At 51.3% G+C, this 13475-nt stretch overlaps 2 protein-coding genes across 2 annotated transcripts; both read left to right on the forward strand.

The window, feature by feature from the left end:
• Positions 1-1048: 1048 nt before the first annotated feature.
• Positions 1049-1542, forward strand: BDZ99DRAFT_481423 (uncharacterized protein; the record flags this gene model as incomplete). The annotated part of the gene is made up of 3 exons (XM_033722418.1): positions 1049-1177; positions 1234-1360; positions 1424-1542. 3 exons carry the CDS (start codon positions 1049-1051, stop codon positions 1540-1542), a joined length of 375 nt encoding a protein of 124 aa, XP_033571235.1.
• Positions 1543-7729: 6187 nt separating this feature from the next.
• Positions 7730-8143, forward strand: BDZ99DRAFT_481424 (uncharacterized protein; the record flags this gene model as incomplete). The annotated part of the gene is made up of 2 exons (XM_033722419.1): positions 7730-7854; positions 7966-8143. The coding sequence occupies 2 exons, from the start codon at positions 7730-7732 to the stop codon at positions 8141-8143; spliced, it is 303 nt and encodes a 100-aa protein (XP_033571236.1).
• Between the last annotated feature and the right edge of the window lie 5332 nt (positions 8144-13475).

The following is a 13475-nucleotide window of genomic DNA, read 5'->3' on the forward strand; positions in this document are numbered from 1 at the left end:
CGCTGAGAACTCCTCGTGGTTTGCAGTCCTACCAGGTCGGTCTGCGTTTGTCTGTTGGATGAACGACACGGGCCGTTTGGCATGCCCCCGATACTCGCGTCGCTCACTCAACGGACAAAGGTGAAGAGAGAGACGTCACCCTGGATTTCACAGTGTTAGTCCGCGATCATGTAGCGAGGAGTAAGAAGGACGCTTACGACTTGTCAAACGCGTAGCCGACATTGGCGCCCGACTTGAAATCCATCCTCAAGTACATGAAATCGATAAGGCCTCGGGAACTCCTCTTTCATAGCGACGGCACGTTCGAGCTGCTCTGTGTGGGACTCGACGACAGCTTGCCTGTGCGCCAGCCACAAGGTTTTGTCCATCTTAGCAACCTCGGACTTCGGAAACAGTCGCCGCATTGAGTTCATGACTACATGGTATTTTTCGTTTTCTCTTGCCAAAGGATCGAGAGCAGTTGTACTCCAAAAGAATGAGCACACGGTAAATCGGAGGAATGAATCCTTTGCAGACGACTTAGTTGTCCGGCTGGGCCGCGCGGTTGGTCATGACCGGTGATGGTTGGTGGGTGTTGGTGGGTGAGGAGATACGGACAGCCCAACGATTTTGAAGTTGTGGCCGAGGAAGCGAGCTAGGCCCGCACGTGACGAGCGTCACCGAGCAGCCATTCACGACGGCCGCGAGCTCATACTTTACTGTTCTCCTGATTCGCATTCTAGTGATCACTACATCTTCCTCTGTATATCTTGATACAGTAGGCACTTTAAAGAGGGCAAATAGCAGCATATTAATGCTCCTTCACGATTCACATCGTTCTAGAAGACTCCTATAATGCGTTTTAGGGTGAAGATGAGAAATGTTCACCACATTTGATCTTCCTAGGCACTATACGTCACCACGCTTACCCTCTAGCTGTCCAGTACCTTCACCCTGCGTGGTCCAAGCGCTTCTCGTTTGAACTATATCTACCCTCTGCCTCTCTCCCTTCCTCCATCAGCCTTCATCGTCCGCACCACCGCCACAACATCTCCAACATCCAGACGAAATGGTGGCCTGGGACCACTACGGCGAACTCCGCGCGCGCGCAAAGCTGGCCCCGCGCAGGCAAACTCTTGGGGAGCTCGCTCGATCAATGAGCGTAGCAAACACCATCCCCCTCCCTCCCTCCGACGACGTAAGTCCCAAAAGCCCCTACGCTTCCGCGTTTCTAGTTGCTAATCTTAACAAAAGTCTGACCTCGTCGACATCCCCCCTGCCCGCGTCGTCCCCCCGCCGGCCCCCATCACCTCTGCGGTCGCCGTCCCCCCGGCCGTACGGACTCCGGTCATTTCTTGGGAGGAGAGCGCCCTAGTGACTGGTACGTCCTGTTACCATCTTGTTCCTTTTGGGACGGTAGCTGACTTGCGTGATTTTGATATAGCCCCTGCCCGTTCCGCTGCCTCCTCGCCGCCGCCTCGCCGCCGTGAGAGGGCTGGCACTTGGCGCCGCGTGCGTGGCTGGTTCGCGCGGGTCTTCGGTGGGAAGAAGAGGGGGGAGTGATCTCGGGGGTGTTTTGCTGCGTGCTGTGCCTGCGGGCGTGATGTGGGGGGGAGAAAGTGGGGTTTTGGGGTTTTGGGTGGTGTTCCGGAGCGCCTTCGGGCTGGGTATCTGCTGGTGACTTGGAAGTCACGACGAGAATGAATCCGGTGTTCTCGATCTTGTAACTTGATCTTGGCTGTGATATCTGAATGCTCGTGACTGGTGCTGTGAATTAAAACGTAGATTGATAGGCTGTTGATATTGTTTGGAGTTCTTTGGCAGACTCAAATATCTCGAGGAAGATGTAATGCTCACCCAAGCATGGATCTGAATCGTGATCTTCTCATACTCTACTCGTCGTGGCATTTGGATCTGGTATGTTGAAATGCTGAATTGGAATGCGTACTGGCAATGCGTTAGCGCTGTCTGAAGTCCTCAAGCTCACTAGAAAAACTCCAGCAAGATGTAATGACCATCAAGGCTTATATCTGTGTCTCGTCCAACTAGCAACCCTTTTCAACGTTCAATTTGAGTCACGTTCCTTTGCAATGTGAATTGGAACGTATATTGAATACAGCGACGTGTTGTTGACGCTGTTAATGGTCCTTTAGCCTACTAAAATATATCCAGGCAGATGTAATGATTGATACGGTAGATATCGGTGGCTGTGTCATTTTGTAGCCCACTGAGCGCATGAGACCCATCACTGTGCCTATTGTTGTAGACTGAGACGTGGTTTGCGAAGGCCGACGCCACTGGACGACACCCCGTGCCATACTGAATATGATACGGCAAGATGTAAAGACTTGGAGAACGTAGATCTGATGCCCAACCTTTGGAAATTCTCAGAGGAATAATGAATTTGTGAGGAGTCTCCTCATAAACTGGAGACTATTCCAACGGAGAAGGAAGACCTTCTCGGTCTTTATGTTTCCCATCATTTCCATTGTCCAAGGACGCCGAGAGCGGCTTCGGGGATTTTGTAGGCTGTGCAGATACAGCGAGGTCGTCGGAGAAGTTGAATCGGAGTCATTCGAGACTGCAGAAGGGAAGTATGGGCGAAGGGGTAATTCAAGAAGCCGTCGGCAAGGCTGCTATGCTTGAATCGTGATGGTCGGTCGATAGAGGGTTTGGTCGGTCTGGTAGGAGAGGAAGGGAATGCGTGTTTATTATCGCGCTTTCTGGAGTGAAATCTTTCCATGCGATTAGAGAGGAGGCTTGCGAAGCTTCGCTATGAATGCCTGTAGTAGGAGAGACGCATGAGAGATGAACAGAGATGTTGAGGAAACACAGAAAGATGCTGTTGACATACCTTTGAGCTTCAAAATCGCGACCTGAAGAGTGTGCCTTCGGCTTGACCATCAGGGCATTATGACCATGAGGGTATTATGCCGTCTTCGTCAAAGTGTGTCGCCACCCGTGGTGTACTTCGCAGCCGCGTCGGCGCTGCTGGCTACAGGATGTCCAGTTCATTCCAAGGTAGAATAGCTTAATCGCAAGGTTGACGCGGTCAGTTCATGTTGTCCCATCCGCCCATCAACGCCGCAAGGACGTGCCTCGACGCCTTGTCGTAGTCACGCCGGCAGCGACCAGCACTGAAAAGATGGCAGTATCGTCCGGTCGCAAGATGGCAGCGTCTAAGCCGTAGCCTGACAGCATGCCATCGCAACTCAGAGAGATCTCTTCTTCTTCGACGACCCAGACAAGCTGAGTAGATCAATGAAAAAGGTTCGCATCAGCTCGAGATAGTGCAATACGAGCCACACTGTGTCCCGAAGAACAGGTAATTTCAAAAATTGGGTGCCGAAGCTCACGACACCACGGTGGTATGAAAATGAAGAAGGAAGGGTTCGAGGGTGTGGACTGTTTAAGTGGTCGAGAATTTGTTAAGCGAGCCTTGGCATTGCGTGACGTCACCACAGCAACGCCAGGGCATATCATGCTCATAGGTGAAGTGAGATATGGCGGTAGGGATGGAGTATTTTCCTCTAAATTCCGGTGGGGGAGCCGCTCACTACGAAGATGAAGTCGCGTTCGAGGTAGTGCTATACGAGCAAGGAATTTGGATTACGAACAACTCTGAAGCATAGACTGGTACTCTCCTACGTCGTAAAATTGCATCTAGATATAGAGATTCCAGCTTCTCATGCGAATATTGCCAGCTGTTGCCTCGATGTTGGGAAGTTATTGCTGAACAGTGCCGAGCCTAGATGCGAGATTGACATTCTCAATTTAAAACGCGTACTTCCCAGTTTTGTGGGCGAACGGCTCAAGATCCCAAAGCTTCACCAAACCAGCTGCGTAGGAGGATATGGGGTCATTGGGATAGTAGCCAATCCACTCTTTGCTTTGCACTGATGAACTGAGGGAATGACTTGGTTTTTTCTTCAGGGACCTCACGATGAGAACGCAATCTTCCAAAATCCAATCCGTAGCTCGTCTTGATAGAACACCGTCGAATAAAAGAGACATTCGAAACAAAGAGGAAATAGCACTTTGCTTCTTTACTTTTTGCGTCCAGACTAGGCCACGCCTTACCTTGTCCGATCTCCTCTCCCCCGGCCATCATTTCCATGCGCCGAGCCCCTTGAAAAGTAGTCATCCCCGCCGAAACAACCAGGCGGCCGACCCTATCAACTCCTTGTGCTTTTCACCTGGCGCATCTTCTATTCTCCCATAGTAGGCCGGTCGCCTACTTCCGGCAATCGGCATCCCCGCTCTACACCTTCAACATACCGGCCCCGCAAAACTCCAAGCTCGCAGCCCAGAAAGACATGACACTGTAGAACACTCTATTCGAAACCACCTGCGGATATAAATACCTGCCATCCTGACCGCTATGAAAGGCCTCAACCAAACCTCTTTCACCGCTTGTGAGAGAGTACCATTCACGGGACATCTTCCGTGTTCACTCACTACCGCGCGTACCGTATTCAAGGGGACATTTGAGGTAGCAAATCCGTCGAGGCTAGAGAGATTTTTCAGTGTGGAAGCTCGCCATCTAGAAGAACTGGCAATATATCAGCACGTCAAGCAGGGTCAGATGGGTGGACACAACATGAACGTGTGGCCTTGGTTCTAGATCTCGTTGATACTTTGAAGCTCCGCAAAGAGCGACACAACATTGTACACAGGCCTATACCTCCGCTGAGGCTGCACACAACTTTTGAATATGTTTTTATGGGGGAACTCAGACCGCGTCTGATAGTTATACATAGACGGAAAAAATGGGATGATATCCCAGACTCAGGATAATGCATTCGGGCACCCCAGACGATGGCATACGAGCGTACATACAGGTTAGAGCCGTTGTCCACGAGCTTGACGTGAAGGGAAGATTGCATGAGTAACCTACGGTCTCCGCTATGTTGCTGCCGGAGGAATGATATCAAGGCTTCGTTCACGGGATTGCAGCCCCATCTTGGATACTAAGCAGGAAGTTAGCTAGCTAGATTGGTTTTAGGGAAGGTATTGAAGAGCTGTGGAGCATTGTCTGAAGTTTCCCAGCGCATTTTTAGATCATCTGCAGTCGCTAGCGCATGCTCTCTGGGGAGGTACGGAGGCGCTTCAAGTGGCGGCGAAGAGTTGTACACAGACTCCTTGTTAATTCAGATATTTGGACTCTAGGTCACCGATAGTATATGAGGCTTACGTGAGCTGGTGGTGTAGACTGTCGTCTGGAGCCTTCCTACGACTTTTCAGCTTGTTCAAAATAGCGGATCCATGGTCTTTGCGAATATATGGGGGTGCTTCGGACGGTACTATCCACATATGCACAACTTTCTAGTACAATCTAAACACTAGAGAACATGTTAGCGAGGGTGAAAGACGGTTGTGTGATGTTGTTGGGGAGCTGTATAGTGTCGTCTGAAGTGGCTCAATCATCTTTTAGTCGCTTCAAAACTGCTCATTACATTTGTTTGAGGGTGTGCCAGGGCACTTTAAACGGCGGTGTAGAAGTCTGCATAATCCTATGCTGGACTCTGTATATTCGACACAAAGTTAGCAAGAGCGAAAATGTCTTGAGAGGGATCAGTGTGGAGCTGTCGAGTAACGTCTGAGTTGGCTCAACGAGTTTTACACGTTCTCCAAACCGGTCAATGCACGTGTATTGCGAATATCCTGAGGTACCTCCAACGGTGGTATAGAAGTGTATACAGGCGTCTCGAATATAATGAAGTATCCTCATTTTAGAAAACATGCTTGTGATGCGAAGCGTTAGTATAGAGCTGTAGAGTATCGTCTGAATCACCCCGACGTATTTTCAGGCCGATCAAAGCAATTGCTACGCTTTTTTAAGAGCAGACAGAAACGCTCCTCACGGTGGCATGGAGGTGTGCGTGAGCCCCTCCTATGTCATGAATACTCGGTGCTTGCGAGAGGGGATGGTCTTGCGAAGTGTTTGTGTAGAGCGGTAAGCCATCGTCTAAAGCACCCTAAGGTGCTTTCAGGTCGGTCAAAGCAATTGCTGCACTTTATCGAGGGCTCACATAAGGCGCCTCGGGCGGTGGCATGTAGGCGTGCATGAGCTTGACAGGAGAGACTGATTTTGATTGTTATAAAATTACAAAAGAAAACAGGCCGTATATCCAAGCCCGGAGCCAATCGTGGGGGAGGGAAGGTGGGGACTGCGCCGTGCGCGTTGGTGGTGCTGCTACAGAGTTTAAATCAGCGTGGTTCATCTATTCCACGGGACTGTGTTTCATACAGGATGCCGAAATGCTTCTCCAGCGCTCAGTACTCGAAATCCTCCTCGTCCTCCGACAGTTCTGGTATCATGGTGTAGGGGTGGCGGGCCCCCTCCGGCGCGGTGAGCGCCCAGTGCAGCTGCTTCAGGATTGGAATCCCGGTGACGACGACGAAGACGAGGATGAGGAAGATGGATGGAGTGTCGAGAGCCATGATAGGCGGCGTAGCGTATGTTCGCGCTTTGTAGGGTTTGTAGGGTTTGTAGGTTTTGTAGGTTACGTAGGCTTTGCGGGCTTGGTAGGTTCTTGAGGTTCTGTAGGTTCTGTTCGTACGTCTTCGGTAGAGTGAAAGGGAAAGATTGGTGGCTGGAGCGCGCGATCTATTGTGGTGATGGAGGTTGAGCACGTGATGAAGGCAGGATAGGTTCCCCACGGACAATAGATGGGCCTGAAAGGTCTCTTCAAACATTTGTTCACGTTATCCCACGGCTGTCTGAACGTCCTCGATCTATTTCGGAGATTCGAAAATAGCGGGAAGAGGTCGCTTTGTATAATAAAGAAATTTGCCAGGCCACCTCAGACACCATGAGATAGTTCTACGCGGAACAAAATTGCCGCATCTCCCTCGGCCGTATGCTCTTCATCTTCCTCGAGTACTCGAAGCTCGTGGTTCCTCTTGCGCTGCAATTACATACAACCTCTTCATTCGGCTGCTCTGTTCCACCCACTGGCTGCACCAGGCAAGACACTCTTTTCGTTCCACCTCGACAAGAATTGGCAATTTCCCCAATTTTCTAACGACATAATGAAGCCATGAGTCCGAAATTCCGACCGTTCCTGCGAGTAAAGTCTCGATCTCTCGCGCCTGTCGCCTGCATCCCTTTCCCGTGTGAAAGACTCGTCGCCAACTTCCTACGACAAACCTGATCGCCCACTTCTATACTCCCCACAGCCTCACTTAGCAACAACTCGAACTGCTTCGGGTATCGATTCTCATTTCAAACGGAAGCTGGTAGAGAAGAGCATTGCTCGACTTCAACTGGCGGCCGCCGACATTTTCTCGGGGAGTGGAATGCAAAGATGGCATACAAGAGACCATGTGCTCTCATCGACGGCGCCACACGCCTCCGCCGCCATCGGACCCAATTAATGTCTCTATTAATCGCCTTGCTGCTTTCTCGTCCTTTTCCCTCGAATTCCGAATTATGGGAGAGCTCTTCGTAGAGAAGCCCTAGAGTACGCTGCAGCCGCCCACAATCGTACCTCATCATCAATCTCGCACTCCTTACGCCAGCGGATCTACTATCACCTACCATTTTTTGGATAGCAATCCACGCTCATAGACGGAGGATTTGGGGGCCACAGGATTGGGCGTGTTGAAGGCACCATCCTTTGCTGGTTGTTGTTCTTAAGCCACGGTAACGTATAGTCCATACTGGACAGCGGAACACCTCGCGAATTCATTTTGCCCACCTCCGAGCTATTCAAGGGTTAGTTCACGGTCGACGGAAGTTGCCATCATGTCTACAAGAGCCAGCTGTGAGTGGAGAGATCATCTAGGCAACTTGGTCGTCCTTAACCTTACCACCCCGCTCGGCTTTGCAGATCCCCTTCACTTTGTCATCGGTTTCAGATGGTCGAGAAGGTAAGTCGATCAGCATTGGTCCGCCGCTCCCAATGGGCAAGATAATCATTCGGATTCAGGACGACAAAAGCTGACAACTATCCGTCGAACTGACAGCTGACAAGGAAACAGAATACGCGGTCTCGATGATCACGGTCGCGGCTCCCATCCCCCTTACATCGTATCTACTATCAGCATGCCTCTCCCAACTCTTCGAATATTCAGCCGGCAGGCATACCTTCCAGATGCACTCTCCCGTCATCAGCTTCTCAGCAGTGTTCTACGTCCAAAAAGACCTTCCAATCATTAGTCACCATCACTGGACCGCATCCTAGTTCTTCATCTTCCGCCGTATTCAGCTCACAAGAAATTGAATACTTCGCCGTTATTACATACCCAGAAGTGTGCCGCGTTAAAGTTACCTTCCCCGTAACAAGGCCGAATCAGGGGCCTGGAAGTAGAAGCTAAAGCGGGAAGAAGAGGATCTGGAATCTCGGCTTCATATCGAAGCATAGCCTGGATTTCTGAGACAGGATGGATTAGTAGCTACCTAGATCCTTCTACCAATTTCAACAACTGCAAAGAAGCGTAAAATTCACCCACCTTTACCAACTCTTGAAGATTCCTGCTGACAACACGCAGAGAAGACCAGCACTATGAATGAAATCACTACCCCTGGATCACATGATCTTCCCAACCTCTTCGGTAATGCTAGCTGATAGGAACTGCCAGAAAACCCCAAAGAAAACACTTCCCGCGGTCTACAACGGGAAGCTAACGTCCAGATGAGATTTATCGAATTCACCTATTTCGATAGCTTTCAATCACCGCCCCATATTGCCCGACATCCATGCAGCAAGCGCTGTTGGCATCGCCGTCTCCAAGAGCTCAAGGCTCCTACAGACAAATTCCCGATCTACGTGTCGGCGGGTAAAAGAAAGATTCTCTCCTGCCTCTCCTAATTGGGGAATGTCTAGGCAAACAGGCGAGTAGCTTGATGAACCCTGACGCACGATGTTTTGTTATCATAGGGAAAGCCGTAGCGTACACTACCCGACGAATACTCATCACCTTTGGCCACCGAGCATTTTGCCGTTCGTCTAGACCCACAATCCCAAACCCAACGTGCCACGGTTATATCCTCAATTCACGCTTCATTACTCAAGTTACTCAAGTTCCAGAGTTTCCAAAACCCCCGACTGTTCTCAATCCACTATTGAACGCGCCAAGACTACTTTTACACCTTTCCGATTTTCACGTTGACTGGTCCAGGCGTGGTCTTCCAGATATCAAATATATGTGTGCTAAATCTCCCTCCGTCGCCTACGTTACTTCATGTGTCACATATGCATTGATTCTGACGGTCTTCTAAGCCCTATCTACTCCCGCAAATCTCCGCATACTTCTCCCTCAAATCAACCTTGACAAAATTAAACAAACCTACCAACTCATCAAAACCACCTTGCCCAAATCGTACGCTATTTCCTCAGGTATTCCAGCTCCCTCATTTTCATTACCTCCAAGTATCCACAAAGCACCATCAAAGGCCCCAAAGTTACCACAACCCCATCACGATCTCAAAGCATTCACATTCAAGCACGCCCTTCTCAGTCACAGAAACATCGTTCTCAATTCCACTTCCCGGCTTGCACCTCACAGTTCGAACTATCTTGATGGTGTCTGGCTATCCACAAGCTCCTCTCCATCCCGCCAAACCTACTCCTCCCCCTGCCCCATCTCCCCCTCCCCTCCAATCTCCACCCCCTCCAACCACTTCTCCACTCTCTCCATCGCCGCCTGCTTCCAGGCCAGCACCTCCAGCAGCGGAGCCACCGCATGCAGCATGTCCAGCCTCTCATACACCGTCAGCTCCGTCGCCCGTCTGCGGAGCATGTCTGGGGGCGAGGGCCGGCTCCAGGCGGCCTCGTGGGCGGCAGGGGGAGAACTTTCTACAGCAGATTATCAACACCGTTCTTTTGCATTGAGGTTTGGAGGTGATATTACGCTTGGTGCGCTTGCGCGCGAACAGACGGCGGAAGATTGCGAGTTTCATGGTGCCATTTTGGGAGGCGTGTGGTGGTGTTTGAGTGGCTTTGGAGTGGTTTTGATGATGAAAATTTGAAGCTGCTGTAGGGCTTGTTTGTGGTTCTTGAAGATGATGAGGGATGGACGCTGGCCTGGAATTGGGTGTACTAGACGTTTATACGTTTATATAGCAGACAGGGTTGAGACTACGAAAGGTGAAGGCCGTTGACGAGGTGGGTGCATAAGTGAGGACAATGGGGGTTCTTCTTCTAGTTAGCGTCAAAGGGATGCGGTGAAAATATGAAGAGACGAAGAGGGCTGACGAAATTATGTAGACCTGTTCGCCACTGGCAGAAGGCCCTCGATATACTCTCGGAAATATGGGTAAGATGGAATTTTGGCGTTCTGTGCACATTAGTCTGCCACTGCTTGAAGGACCTCGAGATATTTTTAGGAATCAGATGATGGTACTTAGTTAATTATAACAGGCAATAAATTTGCTATAACACCTCCACTCTCCGGGACCGTACCCAAAACAATGTCTTTGGCAAACGTATCCAAACGGTCTACCATGGTCTTGATCATAATCTTCAGCGAACCAGCCAACTGACTTCATGCAAGTAGACCGGCCATACAACCCAACCTATTGTCCGTTCAGAGAACCCAGAGTGTAATCGCAACGCCCATTAGTTAGCACATACAAAATCTCCAACCTGTATCGTACCTATCTGCCGTCCTCTTCAGGCTCGTCGCCGATCATAGCCAGTCGCTTTGTCTCGTCCAAGTCATCACGCTCGTTGCCGAACAAACCAGCCAATGCAAGAGAATGTTCTCAGTCGTCAGGTCTCGATGGTGTATGAGGAGTCGATGTCCAGAGGAAAAGGAACGAAAGGAGAAGCTAGAAGGGCGGATGAGTGTGTTGCGGTGACCTAAAGGCCGCATATTCTGCCACGATTTGGCATGAGTACAATACCAGCATCTATAGACCGACGCCTTCCTTCCCGTTTCACTTCGGCGCGCCGTCCATTCCACGAAGTGGAAGATGGCGTTCATAGAGGCGATGTGAGACCTATCGCGTCCTATCTTCTTCGAGACGTCGGAGCAGTGCTTGCGGTGGTAGGAGTAGCTTATACTGCACTTGACGAAGTCATGTCGCCCGCATGATGATAGTACAAGAACGGACCTATGCAGAACATGGACGCGAGACACCTTGTTCTCGCTCGACCCTAGATACGATGAGGAGCAAGAACCCACTCGAGTCCATCCAAATACCCTACTTATATCCCTTTCGCGCGTTGGAAGGAATTGTGCAGGAGGTCTGAGTGTAGCGTACACGGCGTCTGGCGACGCGCTATCAAGGAGGATGGGTTCCTGCTACGCCTTTTTCTAGCCGGGTACCGAAAACCGAAGCAACACAGGCAATGGCGGTACGGATATTCCAACATTTGACGCCGCAGCAACCTGGTCCACCTTGGATTCTTCGACCCAGTCGTGCGGGCTCCCGGAGATTGCGTACAGAACCAGACGATAGCAGCTCCGGCGTCCTCTAACTTCTCGGACTGGGCCACACCTGTACCACGGGACAGACCGTTTGCTTCGTACTGGATCTCGGCGTGACTGGCCTTGCCAGTCTTGGTTGGGGTAGGTCAGGTATGCTATCATTGTCTGATGTGTTGTCGAGCTACAAGACGGCAATTTCTCTGAGCCCTCCATCAATTTGGGCATTTCCACATGTCCGCTCGTCGCCTTTATTAGCCTTGACATTACTAGCGGCTTTCGAGTCTCTTGTATTCGGGGCTTGACGTTCATGACTGAGGTCTCTGAGCTTGGGGCTCGAGCTGCTGGCAGTCTGTCGTCGGCCAACTCGTTATGGTACCCCGTCGCTTCGCGTAGATAGGCTCGAGGCGGCATGTAGGCGGGCGGAGTAAGACTACCTTGAGGGGGTAAGTTTCTCTTGTTTGAACTGTTTGAGGGGGCAGTAGGCTTCAAGGAGGCGGCGGTGGACTTCGAGGAGGCGGCGGTTTCTGCGCGGTAGTCTTAGGTCCGCAAGGTCGCCGTTAGTTCTTGTTAGCTTGCAGACATGGCAGATCTTTATAGGAGCTAGAGAAAGGGTGTTGGAACCTTGACAGGAAGACCGGCCTCTGCAAAGTCTTCCTCCATGACACCGTTCCAAACCATCTGCTTGCTGTCTTGGAGCTGATCGTGGGCTTGGCACCCTGAGCCTTGAGATCCACGGCCGAGGGCTCGAGCCGCTGACATTGGATGTAGTCCCCTCCTTCCCATGGCGTTCTCTCAGTATGATATAGACAGCCTACACTCCCAGCGTAGTGGCTAAGATTCGTTGCAATTGTTGTGAGATAGCCAGTAAGTCTAATTCCCCGGTGTTTGGGCAGCAAAGCTCTGTGCTTCGTCCGTAGTCCGTGGCATGGATCGTGGACGGCCATCCTCGAGCCGAATAAGATGGCGCGATGAGGAGCAAGCTCAATGCCGCTAGCTGTGGGACCGCGTTGAGACCTACCCGAATAGCTCTGGCTACAGTTTTGGCTCTGAGTGGCTATGGTTGCTCGAGGGAGTCGGGTACATGACGCGGAGGGCTTCGAGATGGTGGCGGTAGCCGTTGAGGATGTAGCGGTAGAGCTGAACAATTATAGCATAGTGCTCCACTTCGAGACTGCAACGAAGGGCTCCGATAGAAGCATGACGGGCTAGTGCTCTGTGGATGTGACCTGGGGCATCGAGGCTACGGTGGTGTTCGAGACCTCGACGGTAGGCTTTAAGGGTGTGCCAATGGATTTAGGGGGTCTAGTAGGGGACGTCGAGACACTCGTGACGTGCTTGAAGATTTTGCAGCTGGGGTGATGGACATCGAGGACGCGGCGAAAGACTTGGATGAGGTAAAGGCGGCGGCGATGGGCTTCGCGACTTCGAGACTTCGACGAGGAGCTTCGAGGCTATGGAACTAGAGATGGGGAACAGACCGCGACGCTCCTTCAGGTTTCTGGACGTGTCTGAAGATGAGGAGATGACGCCGCCGGTGGAGAGCGTGCTGGTTGGCTTCGAGAGGGTCGAATGGCATGGGGGAATTGAGTAGATGAAACTGGACGCCAGGCAGAAACTTGAAGTCGTTGATCTTCGGAAAAGAACTGACACAAAGATGGAAGAGCTGATACCTGGCTGTTGAGGTTTAGTCGTGCTGAAGCTGTCGGGGTTGAAGTTGGTCTTGCTGCTGGCGGAGGTGATGCTACGCAGCACGGAGATCAACGGACCCAAGCTGGAGATGCAAGAACTTGTCGGGAACCTCTGCGTAAATCTGGCAGCTCTCTACTCGTGTCAGTACTCCTCTATGGCGTAGGTATCGTGACAACCTACAGGTACTGAGCTGACACGACGGCAGGCAAGCTGCCTCAACGCCACGCAGTCTTCGAAAGGCAACGTCAGCTTCCTCATCCAGCTCCCGTACAAGGCGTGATACTCGATAAAAAGGCCTCTGCAAGGCCGGATGCAGACTCAGCTCGAGGGGTTAAGGCCCAGGACGTGCCAAACTTGTGCAGCGCAGACGCGTTCAGAGTTCTCGCGGGGGACGTGGCGCGTCACAACACCACAACATGCATATTCAC

The sequence above is a fragment of the Mytilinidion resinicola genome (genome assembly GCF_010093595.1).
Source record: "Mytilinidion resinicola strain CBS 304.34 unplaced genomic scaffold BDZ99scaffold_23, whole genome shotgun sequence".
NCBI lineage: Eukaryota > Fungi > Ascomycota > Dothideomycetes > Mytilinidiales > Mytilinidiaceae > Mytilinidion > Mytilinidion resinicola.